Source organism: Aspergillus brunneoviolaceus (genome assembly GCF_003184695.1).
Source record: "Aspergillus brunneoviolaceus CBS 621.78 unplaced genomic scaffold BO95scaffold_12, whole genome shotgun sequence".
NCBI lineage: Eukaryota > Fungi > Ascomycota > Eurotiomycetes > Eurotiales > Aspergillaceae > Aspergillus > Aspergillus brunneoviolaceus.
This window is the reverse complement of record NW_020290742.1, coordinates 401,498-422,255: the sequence shown is the minus strand read 5'-3', so window position 1 is coordinate 422,255 and position 20,758 is coordinate 401,498. Positions and strand designations below refer to the sequence as shown.

Below are 20,758 nucleotides of genomic sequence, written 5' to 3'. Positions count from 1 at the left end.
GCCGCAACGGGGTGCATGAGGCGGGAGATGTCCTACCAGTACAACATCCCAACCCACGGCATCCAGAAAGGCTGTTGGGGAATCCACGGATGTTTCCCGTCTGGCTCGGTGCGGATCGGTGAGTATTCACTTTCACCCCTGGTCCATTTCTTTGTTATCCTCTGCTGAAGCAAACTTTGTCTGGCTTCTCATCAACAAACTGTTTTTCTGCTTTCTCAACATGTGTGAACCTGATTCTAACAGCGTGGAACTTCATTTTTACCACTAGAACTGAGCAGAGAACTGGCACTGTACTCACCACCTGTGATCGAGTGAACACGTGGTGCAGTACTTCCTACGCAGAGTCTCAACTCGAGCTATTCAGGTACAGTGTATACATAATAACTGAATCACATACAGACAGCTAACATAATAATGTAGGCACCGATCAAACCATCAAAACAGGCAATTTCTCCCCACAACAGCCATGTTGCTCTCTCGCATCGTGCACTTTCTCACCCAGGCATCCACGCTTCGCCGTTGCCCCCAGCCACAACCCTGCGAGGGTCTCACTCTAAAAGCCAGCAGCATCCCCGACATCAAGATTCTCTCTCTCACCAGCCACGAAGTCCACAACTACCAGTCCCCCTACACCCAAGGCCAGAAACTCGACTTCTGCGACGTGCCGGTCACCCTCACCCACGCCAACGAATCCGACCTGGTCCAGCTCTCCGTCTGGCTACCGTCCCCCTCCGCCTGGAACGGCCGCTTCCTGGCGACCGGCGGCGGCGGCCTGGCCACCGGCTACATCGGGTATGCGCAGCCCGCGGCCGTGATCCAGGGCTACGCGGCGGCGGCCACGGAGGGGGGATTGACACTGAACGGCACAATCGACCCGCAGACGGGGCAGTGGGGGTTACGCGCGGACGGCACGCTCAACACGGCGCTGCTGACCAACTACGCCCACCGCTCCGTCCACGACCTGGCGGTGCTGGGCAAGGCCCTCACCACCGCGCTCTACGGCACCGCGCCGCGCTTCTCCTACTGGCACGGCTGCTCCACCGGCGGCCGACAGGGGTTCGTCGCCGCCGCGCTCTACCCCGCCGACTACGACGGGATCCTGGCCGCGAGCCCCGGGATCCACCTCCCCGAGCTGTTCGCGTGGCTGCTCTGGCCGCCGGCGCTGATGCTGAACGCCTCCTCGGCCTCGCCGCCGCTGCCACCGCCGCAGTGCGTGTTCTCCGCGTTTCAGCGGAGTATCATCGAGGCGTGTGACGCGCTGGACGGGGCGGCGGACGGGCTCATCTCCGGCTCTGGCAACTGTCCCTTCGACGCGAGTGGGCTCGTGAATACGACGATCCCCTGCGCCGAGACCAATACCTCCGTCACGATCACCGAGCAGCATGCCACCCTCGTGCAGGCGATCCTGGACGGCCCCGTCGACCCGGCCACCGGCAACACCCTCTGGTACGGCCTCCCGCCCGGGGCATCCTTCCGCGGCACCGCCGATACCACCACCACCACCACCACCACCACCACCACTAACGGAACCCACCCAACAACAGCAACAACACGAATAAACCCCTTCCTCCCCGCCGTCAGCTGGCTGCGCAACTTCCTCCTCAAAAACCCCACCTACAACATCTCCACCCTCACCATCCCCGGATTCGTGGATGCGGTGCACGCCTCGCGGGAGCAGTTCGGCGACCTCCTGTCCAAAGAGCAGCTGGGGCTCGAGGGCTTCCAGCAGGCGGGCGGGAAGCTGCTGGCGTGGCATGGGCTAGCGGACGAGATCGTGCCGCCGGCGGGGACGGTCAAGTACCGGGAGATGGTGGGGGAGGCGTTTAGCGAGCCGAATGTCGAGGTGGAGGATTTCTTTCGGCTGTTCCTGGCTCCCGGGGCGGGCCATTGTGGCGGCAATCTCGGCGTGGGGTATGGGCCGGTGCCGGTGGATGCGCTGGGGGCGCTGGTGCGCTGGGTGGAGGATGCGGTTGAGCCGGAGACGTTGTTTGCGGAGGTGACCGGGGGTGGGGGGAGAGTTACCAGGGAGTTGTGTTTGTGGCCGGGGGTGTTGCGGTGGGATGGAGAGGGGGGGTTGGATTTGGCGGGGAGTTTTGGGTGTGAGGAGTAGATGGATGGGTGGGGGTGGTTGAGGTGGGGTGGTGATTGGGGTGATTCTGGAGGGGGTGATGGGGGGTGATATTAGGTGGTAATTTTAGGGTTAGCTGGGGGGATGGGTGGATGGGTGGCTAAGGAAGAAGGGGAGTGCATGTGTTTCATGGAGATAATTTCACGTACGCTTGTATCTTGGGTCTGGTACTCCTCCAGGCCTAGCTGTCTTGACCCTAGTAAGGATGGTTAAGCTTCTTCGGTAGTCAAGGGAAGAGATTTTCGGGCAGGTAATAGTTCATCCTGTTGGTCATGTTGGCGCTAGTACAGCGATAGAATCTGCTGATGAGCTACAGACAGGTGAATGAGCTGATGGGGGGTGAGAACAAGGGTGGAGGGAAGTATGAGAGGGATAGGTTTGATGGACAGGTTTGTACTGCAAGGTGAATGCTATAATCTACCTCAATACCTTCCTGAGTTGCACATGATCTGCATCAAAGTCAATCCCAGATGGGCTGATGGGCTATCTTTATGTTTAGGCCAACTGCCTGCTTCACGATCAAAGGGACGATGCGATGACCAAGGTAGGTGAGGTCAAATGTACCGTACGCAGAGCTCTAAATCTCTGCACTGGAAAACCAGAACGAGCTACAAGTAGATCGCACTTCTGCCTTTTGCAACATCTCCTATCAACCTTGTGCGGGCTCCTCCGGCTGATCCGAACCCGGCAGCATATGCTCTAGCTCACGAATGTCAGACAAAGAACGATCGCTGACAGGGGTCCAGAGCTGAAGTTAGACTTGTGCATGCGGGAGCAGTGTTATCATCTTATACATGATAATCACAATTTAAGTTCATTTCCAGCAATGCTGACATCAAGATCTGCTGCGGGGCAATAATCCTCTTGCCGATGCGGGGCAATCCGCACGCTAACCCGCAAAGCCATGGGAAGAGCGAGATACGCTCTGCTCCTCCCGTCAGCTTACTGCAACCCATGGATGCGTCGCAGCCACCTTCTCATCGCCGGTATACTTATCATCTCAGTGAATAGATATAAAGGTGACAGCCACTGCCATCTGGCACACTCCTTTGCCTGCAAAGTACTTAACTCGCAAGCACGTCTCATCATGGATCCCGAAATCCCCAAACTCTCCTTTGACCTTGTTATAGTCGGAGCGGGTGTCGCTGGTAACCCCCTCCCCAATTATGAATTAGAGGTTAAAGACTGAATCAAATTGCAGGCTGCGTCCTCGCGAGTCGCATCTCGCATGCGCGCCCCCACCTCCGCATCCTCCTCCTCGAGGCCGGGGTCGACAAGGACGACCGCGTGCTCCCCACCCTCGGCATCATGGGGGGCTTCGACTCGACCCTCGAGTGGAACTACCGCTCGGTGCCCCAGGCCCGGGGGTTCGGAGGCGAGGTCGTCAATCTCACGTCCGGCAAGATCGTGGGCGGCGGCTCCGCGGTGAATTACCAGACCTTCACGCGGGGGCCCGCCGTTGATTAGTACCCCCCCCCCCCTTTCCTCTGTACAATTCTTCACGGATGAAATACTAAGTCCAGGTACGGGGTAGCGACCAATGGGCCGAGCTCGTGCAAGACCCGCGGTGGTCGTGGAGCAGTCTCCTGCCGTACTTCAAGAAGTCGGAGACCTGGTTCCCCTCGGCGGATCTGCGGGAGCGCGGGCTTCCCACTACGAATCTGCATGGCCACGATGGTCCGATCAAGGTCCGTTCGTGATTCTGTGGGAGATTGAGAGAAAGGTGATGGTGAAGATGCTGATCGGCCGTAGGTCAGCCATGCGACGAACAGCGGCAGGCCGCGTAACTATCCCCTCCGCGAGACGAGTCGACGGTTCCACGAGCTGCGTGGGTGCCAGCACGCGCTGGATATCAACGGGGGCAACCCCGAGGGGTACGCAGAGGCGTTCAACTCCACCTACGAGGGGCTGAGGAGCTATGCTGCTGGCTACGTGCTCGGGGAGAATGTCACGCTGTGGACCCGATCTCTGGTGGAGAAGGTGGTCGTGGAGCAGGGCGCGGCGAAAGGAGTGGTCGTCCTGCGGCCTGTGGGCGATACCGACACGCATGAGCGCTTCTACGTCGAGGCGAGCAAGGAAGTCATTCTCTCTGCGGGCGCGCAGAGCTCGCCCAAGATCCTGCTTTTGAGGTGGGACCACCCAGTCATCTTGTGTCATGACGTGTCATGACCATAAGTTATCCTAAGATACAAGTTAGGGCATGCTAACGGGATGGATGGACTGTACGTGCAGTGGCATCGGCCCTACCGCGGAGCTGGCACGACACCAGATCCCCCCGATCGTCGACCTCCCCGTCGGACGCAACTACGCCGACCACCCCGCCATCTTCACCTACTGGGCCATCGACCTCCCCAACGCGGTCCTGGGCGATGGCGAGATGCAGGGGCCCGACCTCGACTGGACCGCGGGGCTGCCCTACGACTGGATCTCCTTCGCGCCCGCCGACCAGGGCACCCGCGAGCTGGCCCGACAATTCCTCCCTGCGGACCAGTACCAGCGTTACTCGGCGCCAGGCAAGCTGCAGGTCGAGGCATTCACGGTGTAAGCGCCTTCGGCTCACGTTACTAAAGCATTCACTGACGGTATGCGAACAGCTACACCTCCGTCGACACATGCACCCGCACCCCCCTCGCGCCCGGCTGGCCCGGCAAACGCGTCTTCAGCATCGCCCACATCCTCGTGGACCCGGTCTCGCGTGGCACCGTCACCCTGCGCTCCGCCGACCCCACCGACCCGCCCATCCTGGATCCCAACCTGCTTGCCTCGCCCGTCGACCGCTCGGCGCTGTACGAGTGCGTGCGGAGCTGTGCGCGCGCAATCCAGGCGGTCGAGGGGCTAAATGCCGTGGAGTGGGGGGTCGAGGACGCCCTCCGCGGGGACTGGTCGGATGAGGCGATTGAGAGTCGCGCCCGGCGTATGGGCGCGGGTACCGTCTTCCATCCGTCGGGAACTTGTGCGATGGGGCAGGTGGTGGATGGGGATTGTAGGGTGTTGGGCGTCGAGGGGCTGCGGGTGGTCGATGCGGGGGTCATTCCGATTCCGTTGGCGGCGCATTATCAGGCGCCTATGTATGGGGTTGCGGAGAGGGTAAGTTACTTTCTCTTGATGTCGTGGGGGATATTGACTTGTTAACTGACTGGGTGCTAGGCTGCTGAGATCATCTTGGGGGAGGTGTGAGGGTTGTGGAGTTCGACAGAGAAGAGAATGGGTGGTGGGTAGCATAACGATATCGATTGGATGCAAATATAGCACCGTACATTTCCGAATCCAAGCAGTGAATTATCGGTTGCATCTGATCTTGTGTGTGTGTGTGTGTGTGTGTGTGTGTGTGTGTGTGTGTGTGTGTGTGTGTGTGTGTGTTTCAACAGGAAGAACTCTGTGAGAAAAGGAAGGGAGGGAAGAGCAGAAAAAAGGAAGGTTAAAAAGAAACGACCGAGACGCGACTCGAACGCGCAACCACTGCCACATCCTCAACCGGAAGGCAGCGCGCTACCATTGCGCCACCCGGCCATTATTGAAGATGAGCGTTACTACTACATAACATATCCTGTGCTCTGTTTTACGTGCAGCTATTTTAACCATCTCAACCTCTTTACTCAAACAATCCACAAACTCGCCACTGGTCATTTCTTGGGACTTTCATTCAATAGTCCTGCATCGCACTTACACTGCCATGATGCTCCGTCCCTGTATTTAGGCTGAATTGCCCGACTCACACGTGTAATCTCATGCTGGTGGAGAGTCGTGGATATCAGATAAAGCAATCAAGCATCACCACCGGGAATATATTTCCAATACACCCCAAACCCCTCAGATTCCCACAAATGACGGCAGTGGCTGTCCTCACTGCCCAGCCTTAATTAAAAGTCCAAGCAAGCCAAGCGACCGAGCCAAGTACAGCGAATTCAACGCCCAACCTCGACCCGAGAAGTCGAACCCCGGTGGAGACCATCTCTCCGGATTCCCCAGAAACAGTGGGGAACCGCCACTCTATCCGGCAAGTATCGTCACTTTTCCCCAAACCCTTCACGAAATCTTCCGATCCCATTCGACTGCAGCCAACGGCCTCTCCCCCTGCCCAAATCGCTCGGTCTGTTTGCCGACGGGCTCCACTGCAATCCCAGCGCTGACCTTGGCTGCAGGCTGCGATGACGGTGCGGTTGCGGATGAGGAAAGTCATCCGAGCAGAGATTCGAAGTGAATGCCACCCGTACTCCCGGAATAGGGCTGTCCACGAGCATTTCTCCTCTGCGCGATATAGACAATGCCCTTCAAGCCACAACACAGTTGAGGCTTCACTGACCCACCGATCAAGCCATGTCGGCAATGCTTCGTCCCACGCGAATTTCACTCCTCAAATCCCGACGGCATGAAGCTATAAAATGCCGGGCAACCCCCGAGACAATGCGGAAGACCAAATCAAGGCCACAACATGGCACGCTCTCATCTCGGCGCATTGGCCGTCCTTGCGACCTCCTTGTCGCTAGGACAAGCTCGCTCCACCTGGTCTCTGGGCAACGGATTCGAACTCGCCTGGCAGTCCGACCTGCACCAGGTGTCCATCCTTCAACACAACGAGACCGTCCTCAGCACGGTGCCCGGTCAAAGCTTCCTCAGTGCCAGCGCCGGGAAGGATCAAATTGTCGACTCGAGTGGGAATTTCAAGATCACCAATGTCGATCAGGGCCGCTGCCAGGGCCAGAACGTCACCGATGTCGCGCGGTCGACTCGTCCGGACAGTCTGGGCCATGGTGTGACGGTGCAAGGCTACCTGCTGAATTGCAGCAACCAAGACATCGCATACTCGAGCAGCTTCTGGGTTCCGGCTAATCTGTCCGACCGCGTCGCCTTCGAGGTGAACGTCGACGCAGGCCGCGATGCCAGCGCCCCCATGGAGCGACTCTACCTCACCTTCGGCTCGCACCCCTCGGAGGACTTCTATGGCCTAGGAGCCCAGGCCTCCTTTGCGTCGATGAAGAACCAGACCATCCCGATCTTCTCCCGTGAGCAGGGGGTGGGCCGCGGCGACCAGCCCTACACAGCCATCGAGGACTCGCAGAGTTTCTTCAGCGGAGGCGACCGCTACACCACTTACACTGCGATCCCCCAGTACATCAGCTCCGACGGCCACGTCTTCTACCTGTTGGAGGACGACAGCGCGTACGCGGCCTTTGACTTCCGCGACCCCGACAGCGTCACGGTCCGCTACGACGCCCTCACCGTGCATGGACACTTCATGAAGGCCGACAACATGCTGGAGGGCATCACCTTGCTGACCGAGTACACGGGGCGGATGCCTTCGTTGCCCGAATGGGTGGACCAGGGCGCCGTCCTGGGCATCCAAGGCGGCCAGGACAAGGTGAACCGCATCGTCGAAGAAGGGCTGCAGCACGACTGCCCCGTCGCGGCGGTTTGGCTGCAAGACTGGTGAGTCCACCTTGCTCGCGACCCCATCCAACCAGATTACCACTAACAACACCACCCCCACCCATCCCAGGTCCGGCACGCACCTCCAATCCGCCCCCTACGGCCACATCAACATCTCGCGCCTGTGGTGGAACTGGGAACCAGACACCAACCTATACCCGACGTGGAGCGAGTTCGTGCAGGAGCTGCGCAGCGAGCACAACGTGCGCACGCTCGCCTACGTCAACCCGTTCCTCGCCAACGTGAGCAGCAAATCCGACGGCTACCGCCGCAACCTCTTCCTCGAAGCCACGCAGCACCACTACACCGTGCAGAACACGACGACCAACACGACGGCCATCATCTCCAGCGGCAAGGGCATCGACGCGGGCATCCTGGACCTGACCAACGCGGCCACGCGGCAGTGGTTCGCCGCCGTGCTCCGCGACCAGGTCTGGAGCGCCAACATCTCCGGCTGCATGTGGGATTTCGGCGAGTACACGCCGATCACCGCGGACACGCAACTCGCCCATTTGCCGGAAGGCGAGGACGCATTCACCTACCACAACCGCTACCCGCGCGACTGGGCGGCCTTCCAGCGCGGGGTGGCGGCGACCACCCCGCTCGCGGCGGAGATGGTCACCTTCCACCGCTCGGCCTCGATGGGCGCCAACCGCCACATGAACCTCTTCTGGGCCGGCGACCAGGCCATCGCCTGGACGCGCAACGACGGCATCAAATCCGCCGTCACCATCATGGCCCACATGGGCGTCTCGGGCTACGCGCACAGCCACTCGGACATCGGGGGCTACACCACCATCTTCGAGCCCCCGCGCCTCCAGAATTCCTCGGGGGCGATCCCCCGCTCCCCAGAGCTGCTGGGCCGATGGGGCGAACTCGCCGCCGTCAGTAGCGCCTTCTTCCGGTCCCACGAGGGCAACGTCCCCCAGGTCAATGCGCAGTTCTACAGCAACGCCTCCACCTACGCGTATTTCGCGTACAACGCGAGGCTGTTCGCGGCGCTGGGGCCGTACCGGAGACGGGTGCTGCGGACCGAGTCCGAGACGAAGGGGTGGCCGCTGCTGCGGATGCCGGTGCTGTACCACCCGGAGGATGCGCGGGCGCGGCAGATCAGCTACGAGAGTTTCTTCCTGGGGAGCGACCTGTATGTGGCGCCGGTGCTGGATGAGGGGCGGCGTGAGGTGGAGGTGTATTTGCCGGCCGGGGATGTCCGCGGCCGCTCGTATCTGCATGTGTGGTCCGGGGTGAAGTTTCGGGCGGGCCAGACGGTGACGGTGCAGGCGCCGTTGGGCAAGCCGGCGGTGTTTGTGGTCGATGGGGCCAGGAGTGCGGAGCTGGATGTGTTTTGGGAGTTTGTGAGGAGGGAGAATGGGACGGTGTTGGGAGTTTGATTGAGGTTGGTTATGGGGATGGAGATGGAGATCATGGACTGTATCATAGGTGGATGGGGGTGGTTGGGACTGAGAGTCGACTCATTAGTTCTTAATGTAAGATGGACGTGGTTAGGGCTTTCTTCATCGCTATCCGTTTATCGGCAAGGAGTCTGCATCACGATGGATTGAGGATTGAGCATGTATCCTTTCTATTGCAACTTGTGCTTGATTTAGGAATATCTCTCCTATCTTGCTCAATTTTTCTGTTTCTTTCTTTCTGCTCAAAGTACGGAGTGCGCGTTGTAGTATTTTGGAAGTCACTTCCGGCCATGACAGCTATCATGTCATTACTAACGCGTCCTGAGTCAACAATTCATGGTCACGCCATATTCATGATTCAAGCGGAAGAAGTAAGAATAGAACCAATTCTACCACGCCCTGGAGTCCTGGGCTCTTTTTGACTACCGCGGAGCAGGACTAGCAAATGGGCCCACTCTCCACGACGGCAAAGTGGGGTATATCCTGGTTCTAGACCCCCGACGAACCCTTCACTGCGGTCATCGTGCAGTGCCATGCGATGGCACTGGGTATCTGGGGACTTTCTCACCAATCAATCCTGCCCAACCGCCTGCTGGATCTATCGACAAATGCTCGCTGAGTCGATCCGTCCAATAAGAGGTGGCCACATACAGAAGCCAGACTACTAGTAAGATAATCGATACGATACTAGCCCAAAACACATCAGATCAACTCTATCAAAGGCGTCTTCACAGCCTAGAAATTCTCCAGTCTAGTCTAGTACAAACTGGTACAGTACAGTACCCATCACCTGGCCATTGTGACTAGGACAATGCCGGTAAAGCCCGCGCAGCTGAACCCCACATCTTATTAGTGAAGGCAAGCTCCGAATTCCTGGTCCCATCCATCCATCCCCCCGGGTCTAGCACTTTTTGCTCTTTCTAGCCACCCAAATGATGCCCCCCGACCACCCCGATGAGACATGGATCGACGTCGATGACTCGCACCAGGAGGACTACCCCAGCGATAGCCACTCCTTCACCACCTCCCTTGCCTCCTCCGTCCAGGACTACAATTTCGAGAACGGCCGCCGCTACCATGCCTACCGGGAAGGCGAATATCCCTTCCCCAACGATGAAGCCGAGCAGGACCGTCTCGACATGGTCCACTACATCTTCCGCATGGCCTTGCAGGGGAAGCTCTACCAAGCCCCGTTGCGCGGACCCGTGCGACGCATCCTCGACCTCGGCACGGGCACGGGGATCTGGGCCGTCGAGATCGCAGACGAGATGCCGCAGGCCCGCGTGCTGGGGAATGATCTGAGTCCGATCCAACCTACCTGGTTCGCTGCCGACATCAATCCATTGTGTCGTTATGTATTGACTGAACCCATGTGTCCTTCGCACCAGTGTCCCCCCCAACCTCGACTTCATCATCGACGACATCGAAGCCCCCTGGCCCTACTCCCCCGCCGAGGCGTTCGACTTCATCCACCAGCGCAACATGGTCGGCTCCATCGCCGACTGGAACGGTCTCTTCGCCCAGGCGCACCGGCACCTCGTGCCCGGCGGATACTACGAGATCCAAGAGTTCCGGGTGGACTTCCAGTCCCAGGCGCGCAGAGGGCCCACTCTCCCCGCGAGCGCCAGCATCGCGCGGTGGCAGCATTCCCTTCAGGAGGCGTCGAGTCGCTTTGGCAAGCCCATCAACGTCGTGCACACGCTGGCCGACACGCTGCGCCGCAACGCCTTCGTCGACGTCACCGAGGAGGTCGTCAAGATCCCCATCGGCGCGTGGGCCCGCGACCACAAGCTCAAGCGGCTGGGGGTCCTCATGCAGGGCCACGCGATCGACTCGGTCGAACCCCTGACCATGGCGCTTTTCACGAGGGTGCTGGGCTGGTCGGAGGACGAGTGTCGCGCGCTGATCGCCGAGGTGCAGGCTGAGTTCTCGGCCAGTCCCGAGCGGCAGCAGTTGTTTGTTGAGTTGCATGTTATCCATGGGCGGACGCCGTGTTCGTGATGATGCAGTGGTGCGGCGTTTATGAATTGCTGCGATGGAGAGACAGACTGGTTAAGGGTAGTATTGGCTTGGTTTGGGCTGCACTGTGATTTAGCCTGTTGTCGATGCTCTCAGAAGACACTTCATGGCCTACAGGCTGATTTCGCGCGGGGTGAAGCGGGGTGATCGCTGCAAGTGCCTTCTTGGCATTGCTACACGCGTGTAGAATTGATTCTCCTCACTGATCAGCACTTATCCATGGGAGTGGCCTCATCACCCTAGCTGCTGCCAGGCATACTTGGAGGTTGTACCGTACCCTGAGTCGGTTCCTGCCCCTTGCCAACTGGTCACCCTGCATCCCAAGCACCCTTATCCACAGACATACAGTCCATCCCCTCAAGCATCCACAAACACCCCAGCATCAACCTCCTGCGCCACCGGCACATACGTCCAATTACTCCAGTACGAAGGCGTCTCCCCCGCCCCCCCATTCCCCGTGGCATACACCCCCAACAGCGTCCCTGGACAACAATTAGCCCAACCCCAACCCCCATCAAATACCATGACATCACATCACCCAGCGACAACTGAAGTACCGAGTAATTGAACTCACCAGTAAACGGCCCACTCCCCCCACTGAGAACCCCCGCACTCGCCCTGCCCAGCACAATCTCACTCCCGGGACTCCCCACCAGCGCCGCAGACAACACATACCCCGCATCATCCGGCGCGCGTACCCGCAGCACAATCCCCCTCCCCCACCACGCGGCCGGAACCGCCGAAACCACCGCGTCGGGAGCCACCAGATCCGGGCGGCCGGACGCTTCCACGCGGAGGCGGAAATGCGGGGCCAGTTTCCCGTGGGCATCCCGCAGCAGCACGAGCCCCAGATCGACGTGTTGGGTCTGGGTCAGGAAGATGGAGACGCCCGCTTCTTCGGCCTCGATGCCGGGGGTGAAGTCGTGGAGGGTGACCGCGTACTCGAAGAGCGTGCTCGTTTGGATGCGGCCGAGGAAGGAGAGGTGGTCTTTTCCGGGGGTGAAGGAGGCGTTGCCGGTTAGGTTGGCCCAGGATGGGGTGAGGCGCAGCGTGTGCGGGTGGTCTGGTGGGGAGATTGTGAATAGTGACCGGTCCGGGGCGGGGTGCTGGGGGCGCCAGGTCTGCAAGGTCGGGGGCCAGGGAGAGCCCGGCGCGAAGGAGAGTCTCTCGCTCGCGTCTACAAAGGGACCCTGGCCTGGCACGGCTCGTGAGGATGGAGGGAGCGGTCCGCGCATTGTCCCCCGGACCGGCTGGAGTCGAGGCCAGGCGCCCTCCTCCCACTCGGCGGGGTAGAGCACCGTCTCGCGACCCATGGGGTAGATCTCCCATGCGGGTCCGGATCGCGTGGCCAGCGCCACGCCCCACCAGTTCCCGGTCGGGTCCTGGAACAGGTCCGCGTGGCCGACGGTCTGGAAGTACGCGGGGGTGTTCTTGTTGGTGAGGATCGGGTTGGCGGGGCAGGGCTCGTACGGTCCCGTGACGTGCTTGGATCGCGCGATGGAGACTTGGTGGCTCGTGCCGGTGCCCCCCTCCGCGATCAGCAGGTAGTACCATCCGTCCTTGCGGTAGAGGTGCGGTCCCTCGGGCCAGATGTTCTCCGTGCCGTTCCAGAGGTAGCGCCACGAGGTGGCGGTCCAGTCGGGGAGGGCGACGGCGGACTGGAAGATGAGCGGCGTGGCGGAGTGGTTGTACCCCGCGATGGTGAGGTAGAGTCGGTCGTTGTCGGCGGCGTCCCAGAACAGGTCCGGGTCGTAGCCGGTGAGGGTCGTGGTGATGGTGATCGGCTCGCTCCAGGCCGCGTCCGCGTAGGGGTCCGTGGTCGTGAAGACGAGGAATTCGCTGCCGTTGGGCGCGGTCGAAGAGATCAGCGCCGTGGTCAGGTACAGCGTGCCCTTGTGGAAGCGCAGGGTCGAGGCGTAGATCCCCTCGGACTGGCCGGTGGCGTTGAGCAGGAACGGCGCCTGGGACGGGCGGGACAGTGCGTGGCTGACGAGCTTCCAGTGGATGAGGTCCTTGCTGGCGTAGATGGGGATCCCCGGGAAGGCGAGGAAGGTCGACGTCGTGCAGAAGAAAGTCTCATCCCAGGCGGCGATGAAGGCGCAGCTCGGGTCGGAATGCCATCCGGGGAGGATCGGGTTGGTGTAGGTGTAGTTGGTCTGGCAGGTTGCAGTAACGAGGGGGATTAGTAGCGCATTCACTAGATAGATTAGAAACTGCATTCTGTCATTCTTAGAGGTTAGAGGTTTGAGGTGCCTGATCTGGGGATTGGAGTAGGGCTGCGCTGTTTAAGTATCTGCTGATTTAGCCTGAACTCATGCATGTTGGCAGGGGGTCGACAAGTTGACAGGACAGGCTCTGACGATTCCTGGAGGTCATTTAGGCTCAATTGCGAGACCTGTGAACAATCGTCGTCTCTCACAAATGCTACATACAGGATATGCGCCGGACAGACAAGTCGCAGACTTAACCCTCACTAAACATGACCCAGCGCATCTCCTGACCCCACACTCACTCGGGGATTCTGACCACAGCCCTCCCCGTGATAGCATCCTCTTCAAGATCTCGAATCAGTTTCGCTGTCTCATCAAACCCATAACACTGCACCGCAGGCGTGATAGTCCCCTCAGCAGCCAGCCGCAACAGCTCCGCCATCTGCTCCTCCGTCCCCACCGAGCTGCCAACAATCGAGATCCCTACCATCACAAATCAGCTCCCTAATCCCCGAACCGCCATCCTGCCTCCGAGAGAGGAAGAAACATACCTCTAGCCGCACACAGCGTCGCGGAAACCGGCAACTCGAAGTCATTCCTCGGCAGCCCGACACACACCACCGTCCCCAGATTCCTCACCAAGTCGGCCGCCACCCTGAACGCGGCCGGATCCCCCGGCACGACCACCGTGGCCTGCGCCCCCTCCCCGTGTGTGAGCTCCCTCACGCGCGCCACCACATCCTCAGCCCGGAAATCCACAAACGCCGCCGCACCAGCCTCCAGACTCAACCGCCCCTTCTCCTCCCCGGAGTCCACCGCGAGAACCCTCCACTTTTTCACCCGCGCCGCGATCTGCACTCCCAGATGGCCCAGCCCGCCCCCGGACCCCGAAATCACCACTGAGTCTCTAGGCTGTAGCACGCCGTCCAGCCGGTCCAACGCCCCCGCCATCGTCAGTCCCGCGCACAGCAGCGGCGCAGCGACCTCGTCGGCCACGGTCTCTGGAATGGGGGTCAGGAATCGCGCGTCCGCCAGGACGTACTGCTGCAGCGTGCCCGGGACGTGGCGGCTGGTGTTGCGCTGGTGCGGGCAGTAGTGCGGGTGGCCGGAGGTGCAGACGGAGCAGTGCGTGCAGGCGCTGTAGAGCCACTTCACCCCAACGCGGGCGGAGAGTAAGGACCGCGGGGCGAGGGAGCCGGTCTGGATGACGGTGCCGATGCCCTCGTGGCCGATGATCGAGTTGTAATTGCTCCAGCCGGAGGTGGCGCGGATTTCCGAGTGGCTGGAAGCCGTCAGTATCGAGGGCGGTTTTGTGTCTGATCAATCGGGTACGAAACGCAGAGAAGAGAAGTGGGGTGAGGAGAATTACCACAAACCGGTGCATGTCAGCTTGACGAGGACTTCGTGGTCCCCTGGTTGGGGAACGGGGAGGTCATCGCGATGGATGATTCGGTAGTTCGGGCCCGGGTTGAGGACTACGGCGCCTTGTTGAGTGGAAGGGATTGGTGCTGTCATTGTGGGTATTGTCCAAGGAGACTTTCAGTCATGAGTTGTGACAGATGCAGGGACATTACTTTATACGCTGTGAGGGGTGGTGATGGCGGCAACCCCGCCAAGGATGCCGATTCTCACTCCCGAGATCGATCCATAACCGGGGTTTGCCGAAAGTTTATCGCGAGTTGGGCTACGAGCCATTTACTGCATGGAAGAGACGTAACTATACTGCAATATGTTGGTGAGTTGCTGGTGTTGGTGAGTATGGATTGGATATCTATTGTTGGATGTAAGAAGGATGGATGATAGATGCCTGATCGACAAGGCATCGATTCAAATCAGCATTCCCTTAGCGTTTGCTATATACAAGAAGTGTACGCACAGCCCCATGATTGACATGCCCCCATATAAAGGTCTCATCGGCTGGCATACATATTGGTCTATGTACAGATAATTCAGGTAAGCAATAGAGCGAGCAAATTGGATCAAGCGGTCTTGCCAATTGATGGCAGCGACTCAGTATTGTCTCCTCTTCGAATTTATGGTGCGCGTCCGCATCGCTTCCAGCACAGGAAGCTAATTCTTGAGTAGTGTGTATCTGTAATGTCGCTGATGCTCATCAGGATAATACTTCATTATTTGTATCTTCGTTCCGACCGGCGGGATGGCATTGGACCGACTGGACCGGACTGAGGATTCAGCTTGGTAACCTCTTATTCCAAAGCCAGTAGCCTTGTTCAATCCGGCTGTTTCGGTATATCTGTCGGTATTCCCATCCACAGTAAGGTTATCGACAGAGATAGGGAATCGGTTCTGCTCCCCGGCTAGGACATATTCTGGAACACGGGCTCTTTCCTGTGAGAGGTTCATCCGCGGCCATTAGAAATTGCTGTGCTAGTTGACACGTCGTGCAGGTACAGCGCATTCTCCAACTCGACGATATAGCTTTTGCTTCATAAGCAAAGTCTTCTGGAGACTCAACCTCTTCCTCGGTGGCTCTGACATTCTTCGCGTCAAGTATGTAGCCACAGGCTTCCCTTCCGACATTGGACCTCGTAGTATAATGTTGACCGCAGTCTTTTGTATGCGGAGGCTGAAATCACCCCTTTAGGAGCCTTTGCATTCCTCATGGAATTCTCCGTCGGATCAAGCAATATGCGAGCAAGAGATGCAGCAGTAGAATGTAAGATGTCTATTGGCTGCGTAGCAGCACCGATGTAGGAGGCAGAATCTTGCCATGCACGGGATCAGCCGCAATGCAAAGGTGATTGCAGCGCAGTGCTTTCATGCAGGAAAAGGGGACTAAGTAGCACTTCTTCGCCTTCTTTCGTAGTTTCAGCTATGCATATCGATATCGAGCGTGACCGCAGTCTCAAAGGCCCGCCCTGAGCGGGTCTCGGACGCCCGTGGAGGCAAGGATTGGATGTGACTTCTTTCTAGATGACTTTGTCAGCGATCTCCGCGTAACAGCAAGTGTAGCTTGAACAGCACTGACCCTACCTGACGGAAACTCATTGTTGCACATCTATCCAATCAGCTGAGATGGGAAGTTGCTCTGTTTCATCAAAGGTAGGCATCGGTCATTGGAGGAGGCGAAGGTAAAGGAACGAGACGTTGTTGCCCGCGAGGTTGATAGTGGCCATAACGCCTGGCTCAATATCCCAGGCTGGAAGTCTAGTCTGGCTGCGTTTATTGGTCGACGATATGAAAATGCTGTTGGATTTACTAGAGGTGGATTAGCCTTCAACTCTAGAAGGTTTATTTTTGGAGCTTCGATCTCCTATCTCCTCTATCAAGCGACGAATGGAGGCCACCGTGTATCTATCAGAGGCGCTGGATGACTCAGATCAAGGATATCGACCGGACTCCAGCCAGGCACGAGTCCGGTGGTGATGAGGAGAGTTGGCTTGTGCCATGAGTGGCTATGTCTTAGCCAATGTTTTGGTTGTGATATTGGATTTTGATTGTTCTAGAAATGAGTGACCGACCATAATAGACGGAGTTGACGATGCTGCAAGCGGCGACTTCCAAATTGCGATTCAATAGAATGATATTCGCATATCTTCTAAGAACCTATACGCAAATGATGTAGATGAATGTCCACTCATAACTGGAGTTGTGATCCGCAAACAGCAGCAGCGAGATAGCACTTCCTTGGCCTTCATTAAGCACGGCTGTTTTCGAGTCAGGTCACAGTGAAGCAAAAGAAACCCCTGTGGAGGACGAGTCTTCCTTACCTATAGGCAAAGTCTTGATAATATCCAGATTTGCCCCTTCTTTTGGCCTCCACAACGGTCAGGTATGTCTAGTAGTTATTCGCACATATTCAGAAACCACGTAAACAGGAGACGGCTTGAGATATCAGCTTCAGACTATTGGTCAAGTAGGCTGGCACCAGGCTGAAACACCGCATGAGCGAGCTCTAAATCTGCTGGCTCATAATTTTGCTCTGCTGGAGGCAATGTGTGGTTGAGGAACAAGAGATATCCCCAAAGGAGTGGAAACTGAAACAAGTCAAGAACCCTTGGGTGGCTGGGTATTACTATCTGGATATTGACAGAGATAAACTCAGCTATTTTGATGATGAAGATGGTGATGACAGATTCGGACTGAGCGGTCGAGGAGCGAGGAATTGAAAGAAGAGTGGGAAGGAGAAGACTGACAGGGACAAGTTTGGCTCTTATGAAGAGGGAGATACAATAGATGAGTTTGATACAGGCTACTATATTCACACCTCGAGACCTTTGACCTTCACAAGAACACACACAGCCTAAACTTGCCAATCATCACATGGGTTAAGTGAATGGTCTTGACATATGTAGAATCGGAACCTGCCTGCCGCCTATTCACTGCGGCTTGTAGGCCCAGCAGATGAAAAAAATGAGTATAGAAACTTGGGAACAGCACCCTGCGGGCAAAGACGGGAGAAGAGTTCCATTGTGTATTATTGATTCGTAAGTCTATCGGAAATTTGCTCTCTAACACAAAGCGTCCCCATCATGAGACGTCAGTCAACCGAAAAGTTCCCTACAGCCTTTGTAGTATTGCAAAAGGCAAGTACCTGTATGTCATGTTTCATACACAATGACGGAAATCTCCCCGCAAACCATAGTGCCTTCACTCCGCAGTCTGAGAACATTAAGCTCCATAAATACACCCACGCTCCTCTACTCTTCTATGGCCCAACAACAACCACAACTCATCTGACACCCACAAGCAACCCACCAACCCGACCAAGCAACCAGCCAACCAACAAACCCAAGGTACGCAAGATGACCACCCCACAAGACCTCCAGGAGGCACACGCCTTCTGGCGAGACACTGAGCCCCCAAGCTGCCGCATGAAAATCCTCTCCATCATCGAGGACATCCCCTAAGCCACGGACCCGCAACTTTTAGAGAACCCCCGCATCCGCAACTTCATCTACGTCTGGATGAAGCTGGCGCGCGCCGACCCGCTTTCGCCGGCGCGCCTGTACGGGATCATCATCTGCGGTGACCAAGTGCGGCTGTAAACCGAGTTTCCCCGGGGCCACGAGTACCACGAGACGGGGATGCTGCAGTTCCAGCACCAGGGACGCGAGGTGTTCTCCTCGCGCCGGGACGAGGCGGTGTTCCGTGAGTTCATGGACGTGGTGCAGGCACTGCGGTACGAGGACATGGAGCGCGGGCAGGTCGATCGGGCGTACGCGAAGATCCGCAGCGGGGAGCTGCCACCCCCCGGAGGAGCGGGCAACACCGGAAAATCGAGGGCCCTGGACGGTCCATAGCATCCACAACCCGCCGGAGGTGGACGAGGAGCAGGTCGCGACTGTGTCTCTAAGCGATCTGGACGATTCCCCTGTGATGTGGAAGGTGCATGTCACTGACCGGAGGAAGGTGATGTGGGGTCCGCAGCGCGCGAGACGCTGAGGAAGGGTTTGCTCTGCAGCCTTCCGGTGAGGTATAATGTTCTCCAAAGAAATCATATCTAAATTGACGGAGGTTCTTCTCCGTCTTCTCTATTTGTTGCTTGGTACTATGGCACTGTTGTTGTATCTTGATGTATCTTCGTTAGCAGAATAGGTCAATCCTGCTCTCCTTCTACCGCACAGCCCCTTGTTTGGGCACGGCAGTTAGGGCATCCGCTTCCCATCACTGCCCTCTCCTAGTATCAATCCAGTTAACCTTCAATCCATTTTCTCCATCCTTGAAAACCGGCACACGCTCAGATTCCCGTCAACGACTAAACAGCAGCAACCAGCTCAATTTCAACCTCCGCATCCAGTGGAAGACTGGCCACGCCCACACAGGTACGGCACTAAGACCCCCAACGTTAGCCTCTAGCTTATACAGCAACCCGACCACAACAATGAAATCGAGAGGAAAAGCTCACCGGCTTGACATCATACTCCCCAAGAACCCTGGCATACCCGTCGTTGACCTTGGCATAATGCGCCATACTGGAGATGAAGATCGTGACCTTGACGACCTTGCTCAGGTCGCTCCCGCCGGCGATGAGAACCTGTTCCAGATTGCGCAGGGCTTGGACCTGCGTTACGTGTGGTGCATTAGACACACATGATCACATGATCAAGTCATTGTGCCAGGCAGAAAACTCACGGTCCTGTCAGCCACGTCGCCTGGGACAAAAGTGCTGGTCTTGGGGTCGATGCCTAGACTGCCGGAGCAATAGAGCATGCCGTTGGAGATGATGCCCTGCGACATCAACGGGCTCGGGGCGGGAGCGTCATGGCTTAGAACGGGGAGTTTGGCGGGGGGCATGGTTGAGGTGTAGGTGCGATCGATTCAGACCGGAGTTGGAGACAATTCGGAGGACAGACGTCTATTTGAGGCTCGCTGAGGCTATTATTTATATGGGAGGCGGGCGGGGAGTGGGCGTGGGATGAGTTTCCTCCTGGTGGATTGTGGATTTGGATGATAGCGGACTGCAGCGTGAAGGCAAGTAAGTCATCCCGGATGCGGGCAAGCCTGCCCTATCCAAGTCTTATCCATTCGCTGTCCTAGCAAAACCACATCCTCTCCGGTTGATGATAAACTCGGGCTTCTCTTAGGCCATGTCTAGGGTGCGTTTGGGGCCTCCAGTACCGACGGGGAATAAATACTGGCGGGCTGCGACCGGCGTGGTTCATTGTTTGCGGGAGTGTTGCGGCATAGGATTGTAGAGATGTCGATCCCACTCACACCAAAGGTCATGATAAATCAACCCTATCTCTTGCAGCGCCGATCGATAGAAGAAGAGGCCGTTATCGATGTCACTGGTTGCAGAAACATCATGGACCGGTGGCATGGCGGCCGGGCTCTAGGAAGGAGATGGCAAGACCTTTCCGCATAACCGCTGTCAGCTTCATCCTCATCGATAGTCCTGTCAGGCCAGTCTGGTCTTAAAAAAGCTTGAATGGATGAGTTTCGCAAACAATGACACCTCCAGAAGCTACACTATGCGATCGGTGCAATTTGCTCTCAGCCAACGCAACACCTCTAGGACCGGTAGGCGTTTCATGATACCACCAGGCCAGCAGTACTTTAGTCAAATTGGAGAAGTCCCAGCCATATTGCGATCGATCTCACTGCTCGTGATAAGGTCGGGACCTTCGTACCTTCGTCTTCGAAATGAAGGGATTGCCTCCGACACTGACCGGAGCCAACCGGGCCTGAGCTGTAGAGTAAGCAGGCTCCTTCGCAGTCTGAATAGGGTTCCATTTAAGATGGAATACCCTGGCTCCCTGGCGGCAAAAGCTTTCATCCCCGAAGCACTGAAGCGCCGACCTCCGTCTTGCACTGGCTTAGCCCGGACTCTGCTGCAATACAATCTTATTCTCCCGATCCTCGACACATCCTCGACACAGTCATTGGCCCGATAGGTGAACCGGCGCTGGATTATAAATCATGCACGTTATCTCCAGGCCGTGCCTGCAATCTGCAATCCCGACGGCCGATGATGATAGCCGGATTAGCCCGCCGACAAGTCAGGACTCAGAACAATTCACTCTCGGACGCAATGTCCTTGTTGGACAGTATCAGACCCAGGCGCACTTGGACGTAAGGTCTAAAGCCGATTTGAATTT

General features: G+C 57.6%; 9 protein-coding genes and 1 non-coding gene across 10 annotated transcripts; 4 read left to right on the top strand and 6 right to left on the bottom strand.

Moving 5' to 3' along the window:
- Nucleotides 1–466: 466 nt before the first annotated feature.
- BO95DRAFT_460759 (feruloyl esterase) lies at nt 467–2,110 on the top strand (the record flags this gene model as incomplete). The annotated part of the gene is made up of 1 exon (XM_025588770.1): nt 467–2,110. The coding sequence occupies one exon, from the start codon at nt 467–469 to the stop codon at nt 2,108–2,110; it is 1,644 nt and encodes a 547-aa protein (XP_025445427.1).
- A 1,105-nt stretch (nt 2,111–3,215) lies between these two features.
- On the top strand, nt 3,216–5,260 carry BO95DRAFT_355673 (GMC family oxidoreductase; the record flags this gene model as incomplete). The annotated part of the gene is made up of 6 exons (XM_025582261.1): nt 3,216–3,276; nt 3,330–3,594; nt 3,663–3,816; nt 3,881–4,257; nt 4,361–4,669; nt 4,723–5,260. The coding sequence occupies 6 exons, from the start codon at nt 3,216–3,218 to the stop codon at nt 5,258–5,260; spliced, it is 1,704 nt and encodes a 567-aa protein (XP_025445426.1).
- Nucleotides 5,261–5,557: 297 nt separating this feature from the next.
- On the bottom strand, nt 5,558–5,638 carry BO95DRAFT_t69. The gene has a single exon. It is a non-coding gene; the product is annotated as a tRNA-Arg (tRNA).
- Nucleotides 5,639–5,907: 269 nt separating this feature from the next.
- Nucleotides 5,908–6,434, bottom strand: BO95DRAFT_39067 (uncharacterized protein). The gene has a single exon (XM_025583612.1). The coding sequence runs from the start codon at nt 6,306–6,308 to the stop codon at nt 5,985–5,987; it is 324 nt and encodes a 107-aa protein (XP_025445425.1). The 5' UTR covers nt 6,309–6,434; the 3' UTR covers nt 5,908–5,984.
- Nucleotides 6,435–6,560: 126 nt separating this feature from the next.
- Nucleotides 6,561–9,321, top strand: BO95DRAFT_512033 (alpha-glucosidase; the record flags this gene model as incomplete). Its single annotated transcript, XM_025591485.1, has 2 exons — nt 6,561–7,555; nt 7,626–9,321. The coding sequence occupies 2 exons, from the start codon at nt 6,561–6,563 to the stop codon at nt 8,944–8,946; spliced, it is 2,316 nt and encodes a 771-aa protein (XP_025445424.1). The 3' UTR covers nt 8,947–9,321.
- Nucleotides 9,322–9,860: 539 nt separating this feature from the next.
- On the top strand, nt 9,861–11,226 carry BO95DRAFT_439995 (class I SAM-dependent methyltransferase). Its single transcript, XM_025585853.1, has 2 exons — nt 9,861–10,285; nt 10,353–11,226. The coding sequence occupies exons 1-2, from the start codon at nt 9,900–9,902 to the stop codon at nt 10,966–10,968; spliced, it is 1,002 nt and encodes a 333-aa protein (XP_025445423.1). The 5' UTR covers nt 9,861–9,899; the 3' UTR covers nt 10,969–11,226.
- Nucleotides 11,227–11,343: 117 nt separating this feature from the next.
- Nucleotides 11,344–13,205, bottom strand: BO95DRAFT_450791 (uncharacterized protein; the record flags this gene model as incomplete). The annotated part of the gene is made up of 3 exons (XM_025588036.1): nt 11,344–11,468; nt 11,561–13,142; nt 13,185–13,205. The coding sequence occupies 3 exons, from the start codon at nt 13,203–13,205 to the stop codon at nt 11,344–11,346; spliced, it is 1,728 nt and encodes a 575-aa protein (XP_025445422.1).
- Nucleotides 13,206–13,494: 289 nt separating this feature from the next.
- BO95DRAFT_460754 (zinc-dependent alcohol dehydrogenase) lies at nt 13,495–14,711 on the bottom strand (the record flags this gene model as incomplete). Its single annotated transcript, XM_025588769.1, has 3 exons — nt 13,495–13,679; nt 13,748–14,478; nt 14,566–14,711. 3 exons carry the CDS (start codon nt 14,709–14,711, stop codon nt 13,495–13,497), a joined length of 1,062 nt encoding a protein of 353 aa, XP_025445421.1.
- Nucleotides 14,712–18,085: 3,374 nt separating this feature from the next.
- On the bottom strand, nt 18,086–18,658 carry BO95DRAFT_460753 (uncharacterized protein; the record flags this gene model as incomplete). Its single annotated transcript, XM_025588768.1, has 1 exon — nt 18,086–18,658. One exon carries the CDS (start codon nt 18,656–18,658, stop codon nt 18,086–18,088), a length of 573 nt encoding a protein of 190 aa, XP_025445420.1.
- Nucleotides 18,659–18,915: 257 nt separating this feature from the next.
- Nucleotides 18,916–19,454, bottom strand: BO95DRAFT_512029 (Endoribonuclease L-PSP; the record flags this gene model as incomplete). Its single annotated transcript, XM_025591484.1, has 3 exons — nt 18,916–18,990; nt 19,066–19,221; nt 19,293–19,454. The coding sequence occupies 3 exons, from the start codon at nt 19,452–19,454 to the stop codon at nt 18,916–18,918; spliced, it is 393 nt and encodes a 130-aa protein (XP_025445419.1).
- Nucleotides 19,455–20,758: the final 1,304 nt, after the last annotated feature.